At 29.8% G+C, this 23,210-nt stretch overlaps 1 protein-coding gene and 1 long non-coding RNA gene across 3 annotated transcripts in view; one reads left to right on the top strand and one right to left on the bottom strand.

Annotated features, from left to right (window-relative positions):
• Nucleotides 1-2,562: 2,562 nt before the first annotated feature.
• LOC139425992 (uncharacterized) lies at nt 2,563-22,228 on the bottom strand. Its single transcript, XR_011637208.2, has 3 exons — nt 22,105-22,228; nt 16,669-16,728; nt 2,563-2,692 (listed from the first exon to the last, which is right to left on the bottom strand). It is a non-coding gene; the product is annotated as an uncharacterized LOC139425992 (long non-coding RNA).
• mgl (low-density lipoprotein receptor-related protein megalin) overlaps nt 22,204-23,210 on the top strand; it is a 119,403-nt gene continuing 118,396 nt past the window's right edge. The window contains exon 1 of one of the 2 annotated variants that reach the window (XM_016054231.4): nt 22,204-22,560. In XM_016054231.4, coding sequence (XP_015909717.2) covers nt 22,473-22,560 — 88 coding nt within the window. In that variant the 5' untranslated portion in view covers nt 22,204-22,472. The remainder of the gene's footprint in view (nt 22,561-23,210) is intronic. The other variant, XM_043039085.3, reaches the window with a different exon arrangement.

The following is a 23,210-nucleotide window of genomic DNA, read 5'->3' as shown; positions in this document are numbered from 1 at the left end:
TGCATGGGGGAGCACGGGGACTCTTGGAGACACGGAGATAATACTGGAAAATATTTATTCTTTTTCTATCTCAAACAAGGTTTAATTTGTATGGGGGCGTACGGAGACTCTTGGAGACACGGAGATAGTGCTGGAAAATATTTATTCTTTTTCTATCTCAAACAAGGTTTAATTTGCATGGGGGCGTACGGAGACTCTTGGAGACATGGAGATAATACTGGAAAATATTTATTATTTTTCTATCTCAAACAAGGTTTAATTTGCATGGGGGCGTACGGAGACTCTTGGAGACACGGAGATAGTGCTGGAAAATATTTATTCTTTTTCTATCTCAAACAGGGTTTAATTTTCATGGGGGCGCACGGAGACTCTTGGAGACATGGAGATAATACTGGAAAATATTTATTATTTTTCAAGCAAGGTTTAATTTGCATGATGGAGCACGGGGACTCTTGGAGACACGGAGATAGTGCTGGAAAATATTTATTCTTTTTCTATCTCAAACAAGGTTTAATTTGCATGGGGGCGTACGGAGACTCTTGGAGACATGGAGATAATACTGGAAAATATTTCTTCTTGTTCTATCTCAAACAAGGTTTAATTTGCATGGGGGCGTACGGAGACTCTTGGAGACATGGAGATAATACTGGAAAATATTTACTTTTTCTATCTCAAACAAGGTTTAATTTGCATGGGGGCGTACGGAGACTCTTGGAGACATGGAGATAATACTGGAAAATATTTATTATTTTTCAAGCAAGGTTTAATTTGCATGAGGGAGCACGGGGACTCTTGGAGACACGGAGATAGTGCTGGAAAATATTTATTCTTTTTCTATCTCAAACAAGGTTTAATTTGCATGGGGGCGTACGGAGACTCTTGGAGACATGGAGATAATACTGGAAAATATTTCTTCTTTTTCTATCTCAAACAAGGTTTAATTTGCATGGGGGCGTACGGAGACTCTTGGAGACATGGAGATAATACTGGAAAATATTTACTTTTTCTATCTCAAACAAGGTTTAATTTGCATGGGGGCGTACGGAGACTCTTGGAGACATGGAGATAATACTGGAAAATATTTATTATTTTTCAAGCAAGGTTTAATTTGCATGAGGGAGCACGGGGACTCTTGGAGACACGGAGATAGTGGTGGAAAATATTTATTCTTTTTCTATCTCAAACAAGGTTTAATTTGCATGGGGGCGTACGGAGACTCTTGGAGACATGGAGATAATACTGGAAAATATTTCTTCTTTTTCTATCTCAAACAAGGTTTAATTTGCATGGGGGCGTACGGAGACTCTTGGAGACACGGAGATAATACTGGAAAATATTTCTTCTTTTTCTATCTCAAACAAGGTTTAATTTGCATGGGGGCGTACGGAGACTCTTGGAGACATGGAGATAATACTGGAAAATATTTATTATTTTTCTATCTCAAACAAGGTTTAATTTGCATGGGGGCGTACGGAGACTTTTGGAGACACGGAGATAGTGCTGGAAAATATTTATTCTTTTTCTATCTCAAACAGGGTTTAATTTTCATGGGGGCGCACGGAGACTCTTGGAGACATGGAAATAATACTGGAAAATATTTATTATTTTTCAAGCAAGGTTTAATTTGCATGGGGGAGCACGGGGACTCTTGGAGACACGGAGATAATACTGGAAAATATTTATTATTTTTCAAGCAAGGTTTAATTTGCATGAGGGAGCACGGGGACTCTTGGAGACACGGAGATAGGGCTGGAAAATATTTATTCTTTTTCTATCTCAAACAAGGTTTAATTTGTATGGGGGAGTACGGAGACTCTTGGAGACACGGAGATAGTGCTGGAAAATATTTATTCTTTTTCTATCTCAAACAAGGTCTAATTTGCATGGGGGCGTACGGAGACTCTTGGAGACATGGAGATAATACTGGAAAATATTTATTATTTTTCTATCTCAAACAAGGTTTAATTTGCATGGGGGCGTACGGAGACTCTTGGAGACACGGAGATAGTGCTGGAAAATATTTATTCTTTTTCTATCTCAAACAGGGTTTAATTTTCATGGGGGCGCACGGAGACTCTTGGAGACATGGAGATAATACTGGAAAATATTTATTATTTTTCAAGCAAGGTTTAATTTGCATGAGGGAGCACGGGGACTCTTGGAGACACGGAGATAGGGCTGGAAAATATTTATTCTTTTTCTATCTCAAACAAGGTTTAATTTGCATGGGGGCGTACGGAGATTCTTGGAGACATGGAGATAATACTGGAAAATATTTATTATTTTTCAAGCAAGGTTTAATTTGCATGGGGGAGCACGGGGACTCTTGGAGACACGGAGATAGTGCTGGAAAATATTTATTCTTTTTCTATCTCAAACAGGGTTTAATTTGCATGGGGGAGCACGGGGACTCTTGGAGACATGGAGATAATACTGGAAAATATTTATTATTTTTCAAGCAAGGTTTAATTTGCATGAGGGAGCACGGAGACTCTTGGAGACACGGAGATAATACTGGAAAATATTTATTCTTTTTCTATCTCAAACAAGGTTTAATTTGCATGGGGGCGTACGGAGACTCTTGGAGACACGGAGATAATACTGGAAAATATTTCTTCTTTTTCAAACAGGGTTTAATTTGCATGGGGGTGTATGAACAGTGTATGAAAGCCATCAGACCAGATGATATATCCTTTAAAGAAGAAAAAAACTTAAATTAAATCAATGGAAGGCATTGCTTTCTTAATTATATTGCATTAGTATAAGAAAATAAAACATGTTATAAAATAACCCAACGTAAGGGATACTAAATAAATCAGATATAAACTGAAGCTTTACTATTGTAGATTAATAATAAAATTAGACTCCAGGGCCAGCATATTCTTATAAAACATTTTTGCAGAAATTACACCCTTGTGCAAATTAATTGAAACAAACTCAATAAATTCAGAAAACTAAGAGAGAATGCTATTTTATTTAAATTTATACAAACTCAAAAATTTTTAGTACATAATATGATCTCCACGACACTTTATTAACATTTGGACACGATTCGCCTTGGATTCCACTAATTTTTTACAGTCATTTATAATATTTGTGTCCTTGTACCACACATGAATTAACGCCGTGATTAGCTTCTCCATAGTTGTACAGTCCATATTTAATAGGCGATTTTTGCATATGGCCCAGAGATTCTCAATTGGGTTGATATCCGGAGAGTTCCCTGGCCATTCCAATGTCTCAATTTGATTCTCAGACATGAATTTCTTGACAATTTTGGACGTATGGCAAGGAGCTAAATCCTGTTGAAAAATCTCTGTTCCATCAGGGTATCGTTTTTTCAACTCTTGAACAATTTTTTTTACCCAGAATAGTAATGTACTGCTCAGAACGCATCATACCGTCAATAGGCTGCAAAGGTTCAATCCCATTGTAACCGAAACAACCCCAAAACATCTTCTTTAAAAAACACGAAAAAAAAGTTTGTTTCAATTAATTTGCACAAGGGTGTATAACCGAAATCTAGAAAAATGGATCTAAGTTACCCTGATTTACAGTATAAATTTTTTACTTCTTAATTATTACCAAAATAAACAGCATTTTTAGCAAATTGTTATATGTAAGTTTAATATTTTAAGGACGTTAAATTGCAGTTTTACTTTCTGCAATAATAATAATACGTAACTATTAGTTAGTCATTTGCAAATTAAAAAATATTGAAACTTTTACCTTATATTTTTAAAAATATTTATTCTTGTAATAGTTATCCATTTTTATAATGTCATTTAATTTGCTTTAAGGGTTTTTATATGTTTTTAACTGTTTTTAAAAATATAATGTATTAAATATATAAAATATATATTTAATATATATATTTTTAAAAATATTTATTCTTGTAATAGTTATCCATTTTTATAATGTCATTTAATTTGCTTCAAAGGTTTTTATAGGTTTCTCACTGTTTTTAAAAATATAAGTATTACTAATTCTAATTTTGCCTTAGCATTTGATTTATACACAGTTAGAATTTTCATTATAACAAAATAAAAAAGAAAAAAAAATCAAATGAATTATTATTTAATCATTTAATCATTTAAATAAATTATTATTTAATCATTTTTTCCAAGAAATTTCAAACACTGTAAGCATTTAATGCAAACATTTCATTCCGCTGCCATTTAAAATAGTAATTTTTCAGACCTTTTAAAAAAAAGAATTATAGTACTAGTACATAAAAAACAGAAAAATTAGTAAAAAAAATTGGTTATCAGTAAGGAATTAACATCTCAAGATGTAAAGATTCAAAATCTGTTTATACTTTAATATTTCTTTCAAGGTTAAAATAAACTATTACTAATTGACCTTAACTCTATGATTGACATTTGGTGTTTCATAAATTCGAGGAAACATTGCAATTTCTATTGGTAGGTAATTACATCTTAGGGATTTAAAAGAAAAACAAAATATATATTTAAGAATCGAGGCAATCAAGCTTAAATCCTCGTTTCTTTACCTCTTCTTCATACATGAGTGAAACAAGAGAAAATTTTGATTGTTTTTATCCTGTTTTTGAAGCTGGTAATACGATTGTCTTTTAAGAACATTTCAACAAAAAGGTACTGTGTGCTTAACTCTTCAGAAGGTTAAAATAAAAATAATAATTAATATAAGCACGCATTTCTGCCTTTTTTTTCAAACCTTATAATTTTCTTCCCTAAACAGCAAAAAAAAAAAATCTGTTTCCCCTAATGAACCATGAAAAGTTTAATTTAAAACAACAAATCCTTCTGTTCAATTTGATTTCTGCATAGTTCAAAGTTAACTGAAGAGTTAACTGCTAAACTGGGGCAATCACCGGTTTAACTAACGTTAAACAAAAGCTGTGAAAGAATTGATTAAGTCTATTGAAACTAATTTTTAACTAAGGCTTAACCTACGGATAAAAGAATATCCTGTTAAGCGAAATTATTCATAGTTTTATATCACTTGACATATTAATTAAAAAATGATTGTCTAAAATCATTGTCTCACAGTTTCTGATTATTGCCGAAGCATTCACACTGGACAAAAATTCTCATGATATGACTATTCATAAACAAAGATCCAAATATTTTTGGCTGTTATTAGAATAGAAAGAATTAATAAAAGAATTAATTTGGCTGCATGGAAAGAATTAATAAAAGCTGTGACAATATTTACATGTAAGTAATTTATCTCTTAATTAACAGTATTTAGCAGTAATATTTATATACAATATAGCTTTTTAATATTATTTTCTGTTATTATTACGCATTTTTTTAAGACTGGAAGACTTACTCTTTTGTTACATTATATTATATAATATTACATTAAGGTAATATTACTTATACTATTACCTTATTACGTTAAATTTTGAAATTAGCATATTTAGTTATCGTTTTACAATTATCAAAAGATAAACAAGCTTTATTTACTTCTTAATATGTAATATTAATTAGTAAAAAGGTCATATTTAATTTTATTATAACATTTATGTAAAACTACGTCAAGTGAGCATACGCAATTGCAATAATGAATAAAAGTAACTATTTAAAGTTGTAAAGCACTTTATAATATTCAAAGATAACATGAAAAATTTGGGAATCAAAAGGTTTACAATCAGAAATGAGGCGGAAGTTCCAAGCAAAATGATTGTTTTCAAATTTTATAACAATAGAATTGAGTTAATAAAATAAAATATAAAAAATATGTATCATTAATTTAAATTGTTTTATTTTACAATCTGTTAATTGTGAAGAAACAGAAATTATCACTTAGCAATTGTGGGGGTTGGTGAGCAAAGTGGGTTGGGGCGGATTCCCCGAGTACAGTATCAAAAGGAGTATCATTTATCCCCGAGAAAAGAAGAGATCGATTTTTGCACATTTTCAGTCATTGTTTAAGAAACCTAGCATACCTTTTTTTTAAAAAAATTTTTTAACTATGGGCTCTGGTATAATTTTGCTTGCAAAATTAGGGAAAAGTAAGGGAGAGAAAAGTAATTGACGTTTCATTATTAAAAAAGTTAAATTCTTAACGTTTTCAGCTGTGGATATTTTTCCTGAAACTTTTTCTTTATGTTCGTTATATTCTGATAAATAATGGAATGTATATTCGTTAGAAATGAATTGAAATTTTTTTTTTTTTTTTTTTAAATTAATTATGCGGCATTATGAGAAATGATCAAAAAGTAAATAAATAAGCAAAAAAAAAAAAAAAAAATCAAAATCTTACAATAAAAAAAAGAAACTAACAGCTACATTTGAAAATCCATACTATCCTTAAGTTATTATAGTATTATTAACCGTATGTCTCAAATATCCAAGCTTTTAAAATTTGGGAGGAAAAAAAAAAGGCCATAGAGTTTTTTTTCTTAGTACAGTAGAACCTCGATTAACCGAGGTTTCTGTTATTCGAGGCAATAACGAAGTCTAATTTTTTTTTTTTTTTAACCTTTTTTTTCTCCTTTCCAAAATGAGCCTCGAAAAAATTATACACATTTTAGTTCGTTGTCCGTGTCGTTGTTATTTTTGAAAATTTATCTTTCGGTATTTAACTAAGTATAGTTAAGAAAAAAAATAGTGCGTGGAGTCCCTCCGCGTGGAGGAAGTTAAACTTCGTAACCTGCGACGTTAATTGTAGAAGAATCAGCAGTCGTAGAAGGATCACTAGTTCTATTCAACGACTCTTCTTCCTGCTCCGCTCGCTTCCGTGCTCTGTAATAACGGTAGTATTGTGCATTTTTCCCTCTTGAACCAGTGGAAGTGCTTGTGGTTGCCTCATCGTCTCGCCATGGAAAATGTATTTGTATTAATAATGTATGTGAATGTGTCATAATGTAATTTCAAAAGAGAAAACCTAACAATCAATTGATATTCACGAGAGACGTACCTTGACATGACCTTAAATCCGTCGCATTGTCCGTGGGATTGTTTTCACTCATTTTTTACAATTGTTATCCACTGAATTTGAAAATAAAAAATACTATCCTATTAAATTATATGTGTATCAAATCAAACTAAAAAAATATTTATAGAAAAACAATACTTTTATGACTTTTATTATTCTTATGCTAGTGAGAACCGAAACAATATGGAAATGAATGAGGGAAAACTGGATCCTACCACGTGATTTCCCGGCCAATAAAAATGTAGCGTTAAACGTTTAACGCAACCTTGTTGGAAGTCGCATAAGAAGTATAACTTCAAAAATTCCATTTTACTTTTTAAAATTTACTACTAGAGTTTATTTCCTTTTTAAATCTCTTTGACTGTGAAACATCATGTATGTTCCTATATGTTTATTTTTATCATTTAAAAAACGTTCCATTGTTTTTTACTTTAAAAGTGGTTAAATTCGCAAGCACGGAAGGTTTTTATACATGGTTTCTATTAATCGAGATTTCCGATATCCGAGGTACTAGCGGTCCCAATTAGCTCGTATAATCGAGGTCTTACTGTAATTACAATAGCAGAATGTTAGTTTAGATAAGGTATCAACCAAATTTTGGTAAACCTTTTCGCAAAAACTTTGGTACGATGCCCCCTTAAAAAAATTAAATTTTGAAAAACTCGTTCGTTTGCATCGATATGGAATCCACACGCAAGAAAATGGAAAACATTAGCTCTCAAAAATTATTTTTGCTTTGTTCCGCTGTCATAATGGTCCTTTATTTGGGACAGTCTCATATTTTCCCTTTAACCATTGTTAAAGATTTCATTTGGGCAAAGCAGGAAATGTATATGCCAACCTATTCCATTCGTTGGTGTTTCTTTCAATCCATTTATTTAAAAAAAATGCCGCAGATGGGTAAATTGACACATTTTCCTTTCTTTTCTCTTTACATAACAGCAATTGTCAATCATTCCAAATAGTGCGTTTTTGCTCTCCTTTTTATTTTTATTATTATCTCGTATCTGCTATATAAGCATGCGAAATCTCGATACACGTGCCTTCCTCAATAATTGAAAAGAAAACATTTACACTGTTAATGTTACATGTATATTTAACGCTTTGTATATTTCTGCTCTCTATTTTTCTCCCTGCTCCTGAAAGATTGATTATATAATAATGATAATGATAATCTAATAAAGATAAAAAAATAATAATTAAATATTATAGTAACATTTGCAAAATAAAATCATTTGATGTAAAAGGTTTTATCTCTTAACGGAAGAAGTCTTTATTGAGATATGAAGTGTATACTGATTACATAATAATGATAATTTAATTATAGAAGATAAAAATTATAATTAAAAGTTAGTGCAACATTTGAAAAATAAAATCATTTGATGTAAAATGTTTAATCTCGAAACGGAAGAAGTCTTTATTGAGATGCAAAGTGTATACTGATTATATAATAATGATAATTTAATTCTATAAGAATCATGTAATATAATAATAATTAAATATTACAATAACATTTGAAAAACAAAATAATTTGATGTAAAATGTTGAATTTCTTGGCGGAAGAATTCTTTATTGAGATACGAAATGTATACTAACTTAATAATAATAATTTCATAATAATAATAATTTAATTATAAAAGAATGATATAAGAAAATAATAATAATTAAATGTATTATAGTACATTTTGAAAAATAAAATGACTTGTTGTAAAACGTTGAATTTCTTGGCGGAAGTGTTCTTTACTGTGATACGAAGTGTATACTGACTATATAATAATGATAATTTAATTATGTAAGAATGTTATAAGATAATAACAACTAAATATTATAGTAACATTTGCAAAATAAGATGATTTGATGTAAAACGTTTAATCTCTTAACAGAAGAATTCTTTATTGTGATACGAAGAGCATACTGATTATATAATAATGATAATTTAATTATTATTAAAATGATATAAGATAATAATAGTAATTAAATGTTATAGTAACATTTGAAAAATCAAATAACTTGATGTAAAACGTTTAATCTCTTAATGGAAGTATTCTTTATTAATAAACGAAGTAGAGTGGCGTTAAAGGTAGAGTTAATTAAAACAAGATTCAACTTGACAAACAAACAATTAAACAACAAACAATTAAAACAAACATAAATGGTATTATATTATCTAGATAACTTGATAGACCACCAAACTTTGATATTGTCACTCCCCTAGTATTTTTACATAAAAACAAATGTATTAAAAATCAGAAAAAAAGGTACTTATCCATTTTGGGTTTTGGTCGGACATCAAAAAGGCCTCAAATTTGAAATCAACTCAAATACAACATGAACTCTGCTTAAAGTTTCCATACTCGCTCCCCCCTAAACTCGAAAATAAATAAATTAATTAAATAAAAATTAGAAGTAGTGAGTTCGAATCTCACAGCACCGTTGTTAGGGCCTGATTATATCCTAGGCCCAATAAGCATGGGCCTAGGGCCCACAATTTCTGAGGGGCCTCAAAAATTAGTAAAAAGTCTAGTGAAAAGTGGGCTAGCTATGCGTTGGTTTAAGTACTAAATAAAAAATAATTACAGTTTACAATAAAAAATAATTCAGCTAATCAGTGACTTTCAGCAAAAATCACTGTTTTCAAATGTTTGTGGTCACCAAACTACTTTTATTTTGACATAACATTGTTTTGTTTTATATTTTGCTTTAATTTATAGATACGTAAACTTTATCTTAGAAAAATAACCTTCAATTGTCTGCTTTCAAAATTTCTTAGAATGTTTCTCTTGAATCATGCAGTTCAATAGATTCTTTTTTATTATTAGGACTACTCTTCAGTAATTTAATTTCAAAATATTTTGTAAGGGGCCCAGAAAATTTGGTGGGCCCTGGGCCTGAATTTGTCTTGATCGGTTCTTGACTTTTGTATCTTTGTGCGGTCCTTCTCTAATTTGTGCTTTCTGTTTCTTCCTTTTATTAATTATTATTATTATTATTATTATTACTATGGTGGTAGTAGTTTCGAATCTCTTCGTAAACGTGTTTGTATCGCAGCTCTAATTGGCGGTTTCAATTTTTCTTTGTGCTTCGCATTGTCTTGAGTTTATAAGCTGTTACACTGAATTCAGCATACAAACTTACATACTTTTCAAAAGTAAAATAAATAAAAGTAAGAAATAAATAAAATAAAATGAATAAACAATAAAGTTGTTAATAATAAATGGTAAAATTTTGATTAAATTAAAGCTCATTTGCATACCCTGGGTTATGCTGATTAACTTATTCTCCATATCACGGATCACAGTCTATTCGCTGATTCACTGAGAAACCTATACGGTGATTAGCTGATTTCCTGATAAACAGTTTCACTCAGTCTCCCATTGTCTTAATTCCCTAACTTGAGTCATCCATTCAATAGGTAAAGTCGATACCCTCTTTTTCTTCTTCCAAAAAAAAATAAATAAATAAATAAAAAAATAAAAAATAGTCCTTTCAGAATTACTAAAATATTTCCTAAAATGTTATCGTTTATTGAGTTTCTGGGATTTAAGTGCCTTTCAGCATCATTTGAAAAACATTTTCATTTTTATTTATTTTTTCAGTTTTCTTCCCTCAATGAATGGACAAAGAGGAATATAACTGCATCCGTTAAACGCATCGGTTTGTATCCGGAAGAAGACAAATCACTGAGCGCACAAATGATCGTTGGTGGAAAAAAAATATATGTATTGGCAAATTTGCGACAACAATGCACCCTTTTATTTTTTCAATGTAGATTCTTAACAGGAAACGTTGTTCATGGAAGGCAAGAGTTGACCTTTCCCGTTTAGTCATTCATCCAAAATATCGGCGGTACCTACTTACTTCCGAATTATAGCCATTTCAATTGCCTTCCCTTTAGTATTATTAAAACACACAAAAGAAATGTTTGCCTTTATTGAGGAATAAAACATCAGGATAGTATTCATTGAAAAATAATTGTTTTTGTGCCGAAAATAAGGCTTTTTAATATCCCTATCTAAAATTTTAACCAAAAAGTAATTAATATATTATTTAAATTAAGACAAATTAGTTAGATTTGGCAAGGCGTCCACTTTTGCTTCCCCATACTCTACTGCAAACCAGGGCTCGAAAAAACTCAGAAATTTTACCCATCCCCGAGGACGGCTTGTCCAACAATGTACCCGTCCTCCTTTGAAACTAACCCGTCGCTTCTAAATAAATAAAAAATATAATTTTCTCTTATTTATTACAAACATTTATATAAATTGCACAATGAATTAATAGTTACTGGGATTACATTATACAGTAATAAAAGAAATACTGGGTTACTAATAGTTACCTAGTATTTCTTTTATGAAATAATTTAAATGACAAAGATCAAGTTATCTGGAATGTCAATTTGTCCGAGGGTACTGCGTTATTTAAATGAATCAAATATGACGTTTGCCAGTTTCACAAACAAGCCAATGATTTATAGAGGTTTCTGCACAGAAATCTGAAATGGTTTTCCATTAGGTAGATTTTCATAATTGCGTTTAACGCTTCTTGTTTATCAATTCCACCATGCGCAGTATGTTGCTCGATTGTCGGTCATTTTGCTGCATTAGGTCTTTATAAATAGCTTGGGTTCGGAGGGCTGAAGTTTTCTGGTATTTAACGGTGTTACGTATCTTAAGTTTTAATGACACCCATTCTTGAGAAAAATTTTCTTTATCTACTGCTTCAAAAAAGATTGTAAGATAACAAAAATTGAAAATGTATCACGAACATTAACAGGGAAAATGGCCATCCGCGCGGACGTCGGATTCGAGAAATTTGTTGTCCGCTGGGAATTTTTGACCGCCGAGGACGGGCGGACGGGTGGTTTTACGAGCCCTGGGCCCGCAATTTCCCTACCTATCACAGTTTTGCTGAGAAGTCCGGTGGTACCGCTTGCTTCCGAATTATTGCTATTTCAATTGCTTTCCCTTTGTTATTATTAAAACACACAAAAGAAATTATTTTCTTTATTGAGGAATGAAACATTAGCATAGTATTCGTTGAAAAATAATTGTCTTTTTATCAAAATTAAAGATGAAATGCCTTTTAATATTCCTGTCTACAATTTCAATTAAAAAGAAATTATATGGTTTAAATTAAGACAAATTAGAAAGATTTTCCAAGGCATTAAGCATTAGCTATATGGCTTCACGGCGCATGCGCGGAAATTGTTGAACAAATCTCAGTATCGCTAAAGGGTACAAATTAAAGTTATCGTTGCGGATAACGTAAGATAAACGTTATACAAAATCTCTCTATTAGGTACTATGAAATCTTGATTGATCCGTACATAACAGTCGGAAGCTACAATACTGCACCACTCTCAAACGACTAAATATACTTCATGTATCTAGCATCTTCTGATTAGATCACATGAAAGGCCTGGTCCTTAATCCCAAAATATATAGGGGCAGCCGTGATGGCTCAGGGGATAGAGCGTTCGCCTTCCAATCATGTGAACCGGGTTCGAATCCCAGCAATAGCTGGTCGATACGAATTCCGCACCGACCACAGTGCTAACATAAAATATTCTCAGTGGTAGTCCCCTTGCTGTCAGGCTAACCGTGGGGAGTTTTCGTGGTTCTCCTCACCATGTAACGTAAATGTAATTTATTTCAATCAAAAAGTCCTCCACGATGGCAAATTTCTCCCAGGACTTGATCCAGGAGTTCCCCTGCCTTCTGGATTGGGTTCAAAATTACAAGGCTTCGGAGTTAAACTTTAGTAGTCGTAAACCCAAAATTGGATCGGCTGTTCAACGACAGTTATAAAAAATATAAATAGAGAAAGAGGCGATCGTTAGGTGTTGTAATTTTAAAAAAATATTTTTTATTTATTTTAAGAATTAACTTTTAAAATTATGAGTTAACAAAAATTTAAGTGAATATAATCTTAAATTTACGTAACACACTGTTGACTGGTGACGAGTTAACTCGTCACGACACTTACGTTATCTGTTTCAATTTATGAAATACAGGATGATATAGAATGGTCCTAATTTAAATTTTATTTCGTTCAGTGTATTTATTGGAGTTTATTTAGAATGATTTATTTTACTTCCATATTCAAATACCAAATAATAGCTGGTGACATGACTAAGTTTTTTGAAAATTGCGGTCAACAAAGTGTTAATATATCGTAATTCTCTTGTGTTATACATCAATCAACAGTAAGTGCAGAATATAACGCAAACAAACAAAATTATTTAGTTCAAGATTACGATAAATGGCCCCCAACTGTTCTATGCCTACAAAGCCCTTGGATTAGTCTCACCCTTTGGTCAATAAATGAAAAATACATATACGTCGTACACTGAGTGTGACGCAAAATAAGGAAAGAATGGATGTGAAAAATGTAATAAATAAAAGAAAACTAAAACAGTACTGTTAGCTGCGATACCTTTTTATTAACCTAAGAACGTAAACTATGCATAAAAATACTGAGACATGGATATAATGTTATCCGTTCGCTTGGTGTTTTTTTTTTTTTTTTTTTTTTTATTGCTTTAAGCAATGACTATTTTTCCCTTGTTGTAGATATTTTCCTTTATTTCTTTTCAGATTTTTCTCTCTATGTTAAAAAATTGTATGAGTCACCGCTGACAACGCTGTTTTAAGTGTTCACTTTCACATTGCATTTTGTTTCACTGCACAAAAACTATAAGACTTAGAAACTTGAAATTACCAAGGTGCATAGAAAAGTATACAGGGATTAAGATGAAAAAAAATAATAAAAATTCGATAATTAGTTCGAGAATTATTAGCTGTTAAACTTGTAGGAAAAAATACTATACGGGCCACTCTACAGACCGCACTAATTCAACTACAGAGTTGAAATTTGACACTCTGAAAGTGACATGTCTGTTAATGAACTAAACTCAGTGTTCTTTTTTTTTGAAATTTCAATTTGTTGGGAAGTTATTTCAATTTAATTGCTTTTTTGCGAATTTTTTCTCAGTTAATTTTGTTTTATCCTACATTTTGTTTTGCTGCTCAAAATTTTTAAGATTTAAAAAACTGAAATTACGAAGCTGTGTAGAAAAATGTAAAAAGAGTTCGATGAAATAAAAGTGAAAAATACGATTCGAGTAATTTTTTATCAACATTCAAGAAGAAAAAAAAAACTTTAAGAAGATTAAGAGAGGAAAACGTTTTATAGCCATTAAAGCTGATTCTGAGAAAATTCCGATTGTTATATTAACAAAATGTTGTTGCATAAAATTACAATAATAATGCGTTTAAACGATCAAACAACAAAATAATCTTAGTTTTCTTTCTTTTTTTTTTTTTTAATATTATTAACTTTTAAGAAAAGATGAATGAGAATCATTCACGGGTTGATGAGCGAACCTCGTTATATTTTCTAATTACTTTTAAATTTTATCAATTTTCAATCAAATGTTTTTATTATTTTCAGTAATAAACTGCCTTTATATTATAATGCTGAAATTTAATCAAATTTTGGAGCAGTTTTTTTTCTTCTTTTTTTAATAATCCGGCACAAAATACCAATTTAATGATTTTGTTTACTTAATTTGTAATTGTATAAATAATAACAAACTCTAACTATCTAAAAACAAGCTGTTTTAGAAGTAATATAAATAATGATAATAAAAGTAATGTGTATTTTTTTCTTAATTTTCCAACGTTTTATCATTTAGCATTATTAATTTTATTTTGATTAAATTTTTTTTCTGTTTTAATTATGGAGGAAAAACGTAAAATAATATTTTAGTTGGTTTGCTTTCCTAACCTAAATCATTGAAGCCGTTTTGTTCAAAATCAAAAGACAATCATGAAATTGGCAGGAATATTATTTCTTTTCTAATAATGTTATTTTAACGTTGAAATATTTTCCTATAGAAATGAAGATTGAAAAATGTTATTCAAAATATGAAAAGGTGGAAACTTTTAGACAAAAGCAAGTACTGAAAAATAAAAACCCTATTCAACCCATGTATCCTACCAAAATACTATTTAAATTTATTTGAGGAAATAAAAGAAAGGAAACTGAATCTTCAATGAAGCATAGAACACTTCACAAAATATTGATGCAGCAAATAAAGCCCAAGTAGCTCAAAACAGAAGCATGTAGTTCGAAATATTAAACAAGAATTATTGAATAAACTCCCTAAGGAACATAAAAATGAAAAATGTTCATACTATAGACGGTATAAATAAATTTAATAAAAGAAAAATTCACAGTTCGTAATTCCCATCCCATCACATAGAAATAACCTACACCTGTCATCTCTTAACATTATCTCCGATTCGAAAATTTGATTAATGATGGGATTTCAAAAAGAACGAGTTTCAAAAGTATTTATTTCCTATTTTAAGAAAAGAAATATTACTTTCTTTAACTTCAAAGCAGCATAAAGTCAATTCTGGGTAGATGTGGTGGCCTTTCTGAAAATTTTATTCTTTTTTTTTTATTCTTTTCGACCCTCAGAATCAGCATTTTCTTCTTTTCGTTGCGGGTGGGCTCACCTTTCCCTTTCTTCTGAAGCTGGTTTCTTTTATTGTCCTTCTCAGAATTTTATTCTCAAAGAATGTGAATCCTCACTTGCGCATAGAAAAGCAAAACATGACAAACACAAATCGAATGAGGTGGCACTTAGATTTATTTAAATGATGAAGTCAAGTGAATCTATGGAATCTTTCTTTTTCACCGTTTAAAAACTGAAAACTTATTTTGACATGTATTAAATAAAGAAAAAAAAAAGTTTAACAAGCGTGGCAATGCATACATATTTATATATATAAAAACGAAAAAACTTTCGTTTTCATGTGTTAGATCGCAAGATTGAAAAGAATGAAGAAATTCTAACTTACTGGCTTTTAATTTTTCTAACTTCCATTTATTTTTCCTTCGAAAAATTTTGTTGTTTCTTGTATAATTAATACGATCATTTAATTTAAATTAAATTAAATAAATATTTAAATCAAATTAAATTAAATAAATATTTAAATTAAATTAAATTAAATAAATATTTAAATTAAGTTAAATTAAATAAATATTTAAATTAAATAAATATTTAAATTAAATAAATATTTAAATTAAATAAATATTTAAATTAAATAAATATTTAAATTAAATAAATATTTAAACTAAATTAAATTAAATTGAATAAATAAAAACTTACCTTTCTGTTATTACCTATACGTCATTATGTATATTGCAAGTCTATGCTCTATATTACTCTATATTAACCGGGATAACCTGGTAGGTAGAACGTTGGGCCCATGTCCGAGAGGTCATGAGTCTGATACCCATGTACAAAATGGTGACTAGTGCACCCTAAATCTGTCGTGGTCACAAAGTACTCCAAGTTCCCATGACAAATAAATGCCTCTAGTTAGGAGATTGATCGTGCCCTGGTTCAGATCATGGATGGATGGTCTAAGAATGAATCCTTCCTGCAAAACGAGCTGTGACGAATGTGTGTGGCAGAAGTCGAATTCTTGGCCATTGATGGCGTCATTTGAAAACAAGAAGAAATGCACCCCCTCCTCTTTGAAATAGGCTTGTTAATATTTAAAAGTGGCGCAAGACAACAACAACAACTCTATGTTATTATACTTATTAGTAACTTTCATAGCAAGACAAAAACGTATCGTTCTATAATATGTTTTCTGTAAAAGAAATAATAAAAAATAAAAATTGTAAAAAGTTTCTGAAGAGTTTGAAAAAGTAATAACTTACTGGTCAGTAATTTTTCTAACTTTTATTTCTTTTCCACCAGAAAAATTTCTCTGTTTCTTTCTAAAATAATGACATCATTTTATTTATTTATTATTATTTTTAAATGAAAATTTATCTTTAAATGTTACGTTATTCATAGTTGGTTATTGAAAGACTGAAAATTTTGAAAACATTATGATTTACTAATAAACAAAAAATACTTTAAAAAATATTTGGTGCTGTCGAAAAAAGATGGGCGAATCCGTTACAATAAGAGACTTAACATCGAATTCTGAGAAATAAATGTTGTGAAAATTAGAAAGGCACATCAATGAAGATGGTTTGGAAATATCTACAAATATAATGGTTTAAACTAAACAAAAAAGTGACATTTCAAAAGTGAGAAGGAAAACTGAAAAAATGTAGACTAAACAACAGATGGCTTGATACAGTTGAGAAAACGTTGCATGAAATTGGGGTGAATCATTGGAGAACTGTAACAACGGATAATTTCCGATGGAAAAAACTTTTGGAGACAGCCTGGGCCTGCAACAGGCTGTAGAGGAAGAAGAATATTTACTTGTCTTTAGTCGTTTTAATTCTAATTTATTTTCTATTAGGAAAATGTCGATGTTTCTTGCTAAAATAATGCAATATTTTATATAACTCATTAATATCAATGAGACACCAGTGTCTATTTTTTATGTTTTTTTCTGACGTTCTAACTACATGCAAAAATATATTTTGCTATTTAATAAATATAAAAAACAGTTTAATAGTTTTTAAAAAAATCTTTTAGATTATCGGAATTATATCCGTACTAAAATATAAAATTCAAAAAAAGTAGAAAGAATTTTTTTCAGTCATATACAAAAAAATTTTCAATAATTGATTTTGCAAATTAAAAAAATTTCAATAATGAATTATGGTTTCTCTTAGATCTAAATAACTATTAATAAGTGCAAATTTAAGAAACTATTGTTTGGAAGTGTGCCGTGAATGGAAATTTTGTCTTTGACGTTGGAAAAGACACCAGTTTTTCATGCTGTATTTCATAATCATAAATTATTAAATTGTTAAATATAATATTTTTTTCACTTATTTGGATCAAAATTAATTCAAAATGATGAAAGCTGAACTCAAACATTATCTTTTCAAACTGAAAAGTTTGAAAAAATTATAGTTTACTGGTTTTTAGGTCTTTCAAACTTAAATTTATTTTCCATTAGAGTTTCATATATTCCATTCATGTAGAAAATTAAAATAATAATAAAAATAAATCTAACCGTGATGATAGTATTAAAAATAAACTAATTTTATTATTCTATGGTTATAAATGAAAAAAATATATAGTTCTTGATTTTCATGATGCAGAACTGAACTTCGCAGAATTTTATTCAGAAGAAATGTGATCCATAATTTGTGCATAAAAACCATATCATGAAAGGTAAAAATGCTTCTTTTGTGATACTTAATAAAATAAACAAGTAAGTGATGAAATTTAATAAATGTTTAAAAATAAAATATAATTAATGGGAAAGGCAGTGTTATTAAAAAGAAAATAATCGATGTTTGTGTTTTGAAAAATAAATAAAAATGCCTCGCTCTAAGTGTTACAGGTTGCATGGTTGATCAGTGAAAAATTGAAGAGTTTAAAAAATTTATAACATCCTGGTTTTTAATTTTTTCCAATTTGCACTTATTTACTATATTATTATTTATGTAAATAAATATCTTTTTTTCTTCTGAGACATTGAAATAATAATGGACAATAAGCATCTTCATTAATATTAAAAATAATCCTATTGTTTTATTTTCTTATTGTAACGGGAAAAAAATTCTTTTGTAGGTACGTGTTACCTACATGTATGTAGGTAAGTGTTACGTACTGAAAATAAAATGTTAAAACTTGAGAAATATGCATTGATGTTTTTTTTTTGGTCATTTTCATATTTTATGGGGTCTTACTGTCACATGACGAATATGGCGCAAGTTCTAGCATCAAGAAATTAATAACCTAAATAATTTTAACAATTAAGAGGATAATGACAATATTCTTAATGCAGTATTATTGAAGGTTTATACAAATTGCTTAAAATACCTGTTGAATCTATTAAAGAAATGCCGTATTTGTAAATTCATTGTGTTGTATTTTTCAGTTTTTAGTGGGTACTTTGTATAAGCGAAATAAACTCTAGGGTCAAGAAATTTTAAAATAAGAGAAATTTATATTGCAGTTTCTTTGCAAGTTTTCGCATAATTCTTCAATAATCTATAAATTATGTTTGTTATAAAAACCAAGAAAACTAAAGTTAGTAAATTTTTCGTGTTCTGTAATTGTATACCATACAGTTTTTTAATGACAATCTCTTGAAATAAGTATAAAGGCAAGAATTCTCTTAAAAACACTTATGAGAATGTTTTTCGTTTCTTATAACCAGCGTTTAACAGCCGATTTAATTCTGAGTTGACGAATATCAATGGTCAACTCCCCAGTCTAGAAATTTTGAACCCAACCCTGAAGACAAAAGAACTTCTGGATCTAGCATTGGGACAAATTAACCTTCGTGGAGTACTTTTTGATTAAATTAACTCGCATTTGCGTTACACGATGGGCCCAGTGACTGTCAGGAGGTACGTCAACTGTGAACCAATTGTTTGGCAACTCTACATGTATGGTTGAGTACGCTAGCACTCGCACCGCCATTTTATTCATTCTTTCTTTGTCAAAATGTGTTGGCAGATTTAATCAACATGGAAGATATTAATGTATTCTCAAAGGAATATATTTATTAACAGTACAGTACCGTTTACCAATAGAGTAAAATGCTGAAAAAACTAGTAATAAATAAAAAGATAAAACTTTTTTTCTGTAGGGGGGAGAGGAGAGTGGAAACAAGTTTTAAGAACTTATGCTACATGCCCCTAAATGTTGTTTTTTCCTTTATACACAGCGACCACACCAAACCTTGGAGGACTGGTTTACATAATGCCGACGCAATCTAGCCTATGTATATTCTTTGCCTGGAACACCTCACGAGAGGCGAACGCTCAATCCCCTGAGCCACCATGGCTCTATGGCAATGTTTCTTTTTTTTAATTTTTTATATTATATCTGCCGTTGAACAGCCGACCCAAGTTTTCCGTAGCTTTGTAATTTTGAACCAACCCAGAAGACGATGAAACTCCTGGATCAGTACCCCCGGAGGTATTGATTTGTTACGGGAACATGGAGGACTTTGCGACTCGACAGATTTAACGTGCATCAGTCACCGTTTTCTGAACGGGGAGTCTTCGGCCAGAGGGGATCGAACCTACGAACTCTTGGACATGGGCCCAGTGCCCTACCAACCAGGCTATCCCGGCCCTTATGGCAATGGTTTGATGGATGCAAACCATTTAGAATATATTAAATTATCAACTGCTTGCAATAAAAGAAATTAACCCTTTCTTACTGCAGTACGCTCAACTGAATGGTGCATCATGACGCGAAGTGTGCACATTGCATGTTAAGACTTCTTTTTTTTTTACTTTTCTAGTAAGAAAATACTTCACTCCTAAATGTAACACGCAGAAGAAACTTCTTTCGACTTTCAAAACGCATTAAGTACATTCAAAATATACTTTTAGTGGCATTAATCCAATATAGATAAATAGAATATTAGTCAGTGACAGTTTGAAGAAGATAGGGACGGTTACCAAACGTTATCTCGCTGAAACCGAGTAGTTACGGCCCTTGTGTAAAGGGCATGACGAGAAGGCCGGCTAAATACGGCCCTCGTAACGAAAGAGTTAAAACGATTTAGAAAGTTTCTGCTTCATTTAGTGATGATTATGTATAATGAAATTGTTGTTACCAGAGTGTTCCTGTAAAATATTCTTGGGAGATATAAATTAGAATTCTGCATTTGAATAATACTTTTATATATTTTATTCTACTAAATAATCAGTTCCAATAGTTTGTAATACGAATAGCATTTTTTGTTAAAATTTATTTTTGGCAAAGTTGCATTCTTTTTCACGGCTTTCAAGAAAATAAAAGATATTTTTTCCATTTATTATAGTATTATTGTTCTTAACAATAATAGTATATCAAAGAAATTAATATTTTTAATTATTACTATATTATAAAAATAATAATATTAAGTTCTTATTTACGTGTTTCGATGCTCACATATTTAAATCAAATGCTTTTAAACTTTACGTAAAATCCCACCTTAAATTATATTTAAGGTGAGAGTACAATATAAGCAACATAAAACTCCATAATATAAAACTCTAAAATATAAAACATAACTTAGTGACGTTTAAACTTTAATGTGAATTACCGAAAATGAAATTTATATCGACACAAATATTCCTGCAGAAAGTTTAAAATTAAGATATAAATATTTGTTTGAAAGATGCACAAATGTTATGTATTTTTATTACAATATAACAATTCATACAATTTTTAATTTTTATTACATTTTAAAAAAGTAGTTTATTCTTGTATTCTAAAAATATACTAATAAATTTTATGTAAAATAAACGATTCACATAATTTTTTTTCATCCAAATTTATGTAAATTTATATAATTTTAAAATTTTTTTCCCTTCCAATCAATAAGTTCATATTATTTTAAGAATAATCCATTCTTGTATTTAAAATAAACTGTTGATACAAGTTTTCAATTTCATTATATTTTCTAAAATAATTTATTTTTCCATTTTAAGAACATTCTAATAAATTCTATCTAAAATAAACGATTTGTATAATTTTTTTTTCACCCATTATTACATCGACGCATATTATTTTCCATAAAAATTTTTCCCTTTTATCTTATAAATTCACAGCATTTTTAAAAAAAATTCACTTTTGAATTCTACATGAAATAAACCGTTGATATACTTATTAATTTCATGATCTTTTTTAAAATATTTTTTCTTCCATTTTATAAACATTCTACTAAATTTTATATAATATAAATTAATAAATTTTTTGTTATTATTATTTACCATGCAATTTCATTCACAATTCATTCACTACACTTTAAAGAAGAAAAAAAATATTATTTTTGCTTACTACATAAAATAAATGGTTGATAAAGTTTTTTTTTTAATTTCATTAACTTGAAAACAATTGATTCTTTCATTTCATAAGCATTCTACTAAATTCTACACAAAATAATTATAATAAATTTTTGTTTTTATAATTTATCATAAATTTTTTTTCATTCTGTCTGATAATTTTATTACATTATAAAAAGTATAAAATAAAAGTTCTTCCTCTTGCATTCTATATAAAATAAACGTTCTATATGGTTCATAATAACTTCCTAAAATATTTCATAGAAGAATTCTTAAAAATTAAAACAGCTAATTAGATTTTTTTCATTTCATCTGAATGAAAAAAGGCTCATACAATTTTCACTTTTAACAAATTTTTAAAACGATAAAATATTGTTGTAGTAATACCCATCATTTCTTCTTCCCCCGATGCTTTAGGTTCCATCTCTGAAAATTTTCCATTCCAAAATCTGAGCCAACTGCTTGGCGAGTTTGTTTTCTCTCCATTTGGCGTCAGAACCTCTCTACTCACCGAAAGAGGCAGTCCTAAGCAGGTAGCTCAAAGCTCTGTGTGTTTTTAGTGAGAAATGCCCTGGTCGAACCTGTGGATCACGGCATCTTGATGGTAAACGAGTCTCCACGAAAACTGGATATGGGAGTGCAAGAATGAGTTCGTGTAATATGCCAAGGAATTTTGTGTAGTGGCTAATATCATCATCTATAGTTGTTTTTTGTGTATAAAAATAAATCTGTGCTCATAGACACTCATATCAAATATGGATACAATTCTTAGGAACCTTAAACTATGTTTATTTTTAGTGTACCTTTGGAGTACTATGATAGATTGTCATTCCGGCGAAGTAGGTAAGTCGTGATCATCGGTGCATATAAAGATATAAAATTGCTTTGAATAGAAAATGCAAATATATTTCGCAGTTTGTAGACGTGTACAAAGATATTGGTTTTAAGTTTTTAGACGTCTTTTAATGTTTACGTTTTCTGTTACGAGGTTTGTTTTTATTAAAATCGGTAATATGTTGATAACTGGTAACGTGTTATTTACGTGGTCAATAGGAAGTTACCGATTTTACCGGCATGTATTCTAAATGCTTTTATGATAAAATTAATTCATAATTCTATGATGTTGTCTTCTTTGAATAAATACAAATGTTTATTTTTTTCTATGTTTATAATTACGTTTATGAAAACAAACGCGAACAAAAACAGACCAACTGCTTTTAGATGGAATAAATATTTATGGATGATTAGTTTTGTTGACTCGGTAATTTTAGTAAATCTATGAAAGATCATGATAGTTTGTCACTCCAACGAAGTAGGTAAATCGTGATCATCGGTCCATGTAACGATGCAAAATTGCTTTGACAAGAAAAATGCTAAGATATTTCGCAGTTTGTAGACGTGTACAAAAGTATTTATTAAAGTTTTTCAAATGTGTGTGATTTCTACAATGAGGGCATAGTATGTTTGTTTATATTGGTGTAGTTATTGTTTTA

The sequence above is a fragment of the Parasteatoda tepidariorum genome, chromosome 3, assembly GCF_982258835.1.
Source record: "Parasteatoda tepidariorum strain Cologne lab strain chromosome 3, Ptep-v5.0, whole genome shotgun sequence".
NCBI lineage: Eukaryota > Metazoa > Arthropoda > Arachnida > Araneae > Theridiidae > Parasteatoda > Parasteatoda tepidariorum.
Note: the sequence above shows the minus strand (reverse complement) of the source record. Positions and strands in the feature narration are given on the sequence as shown.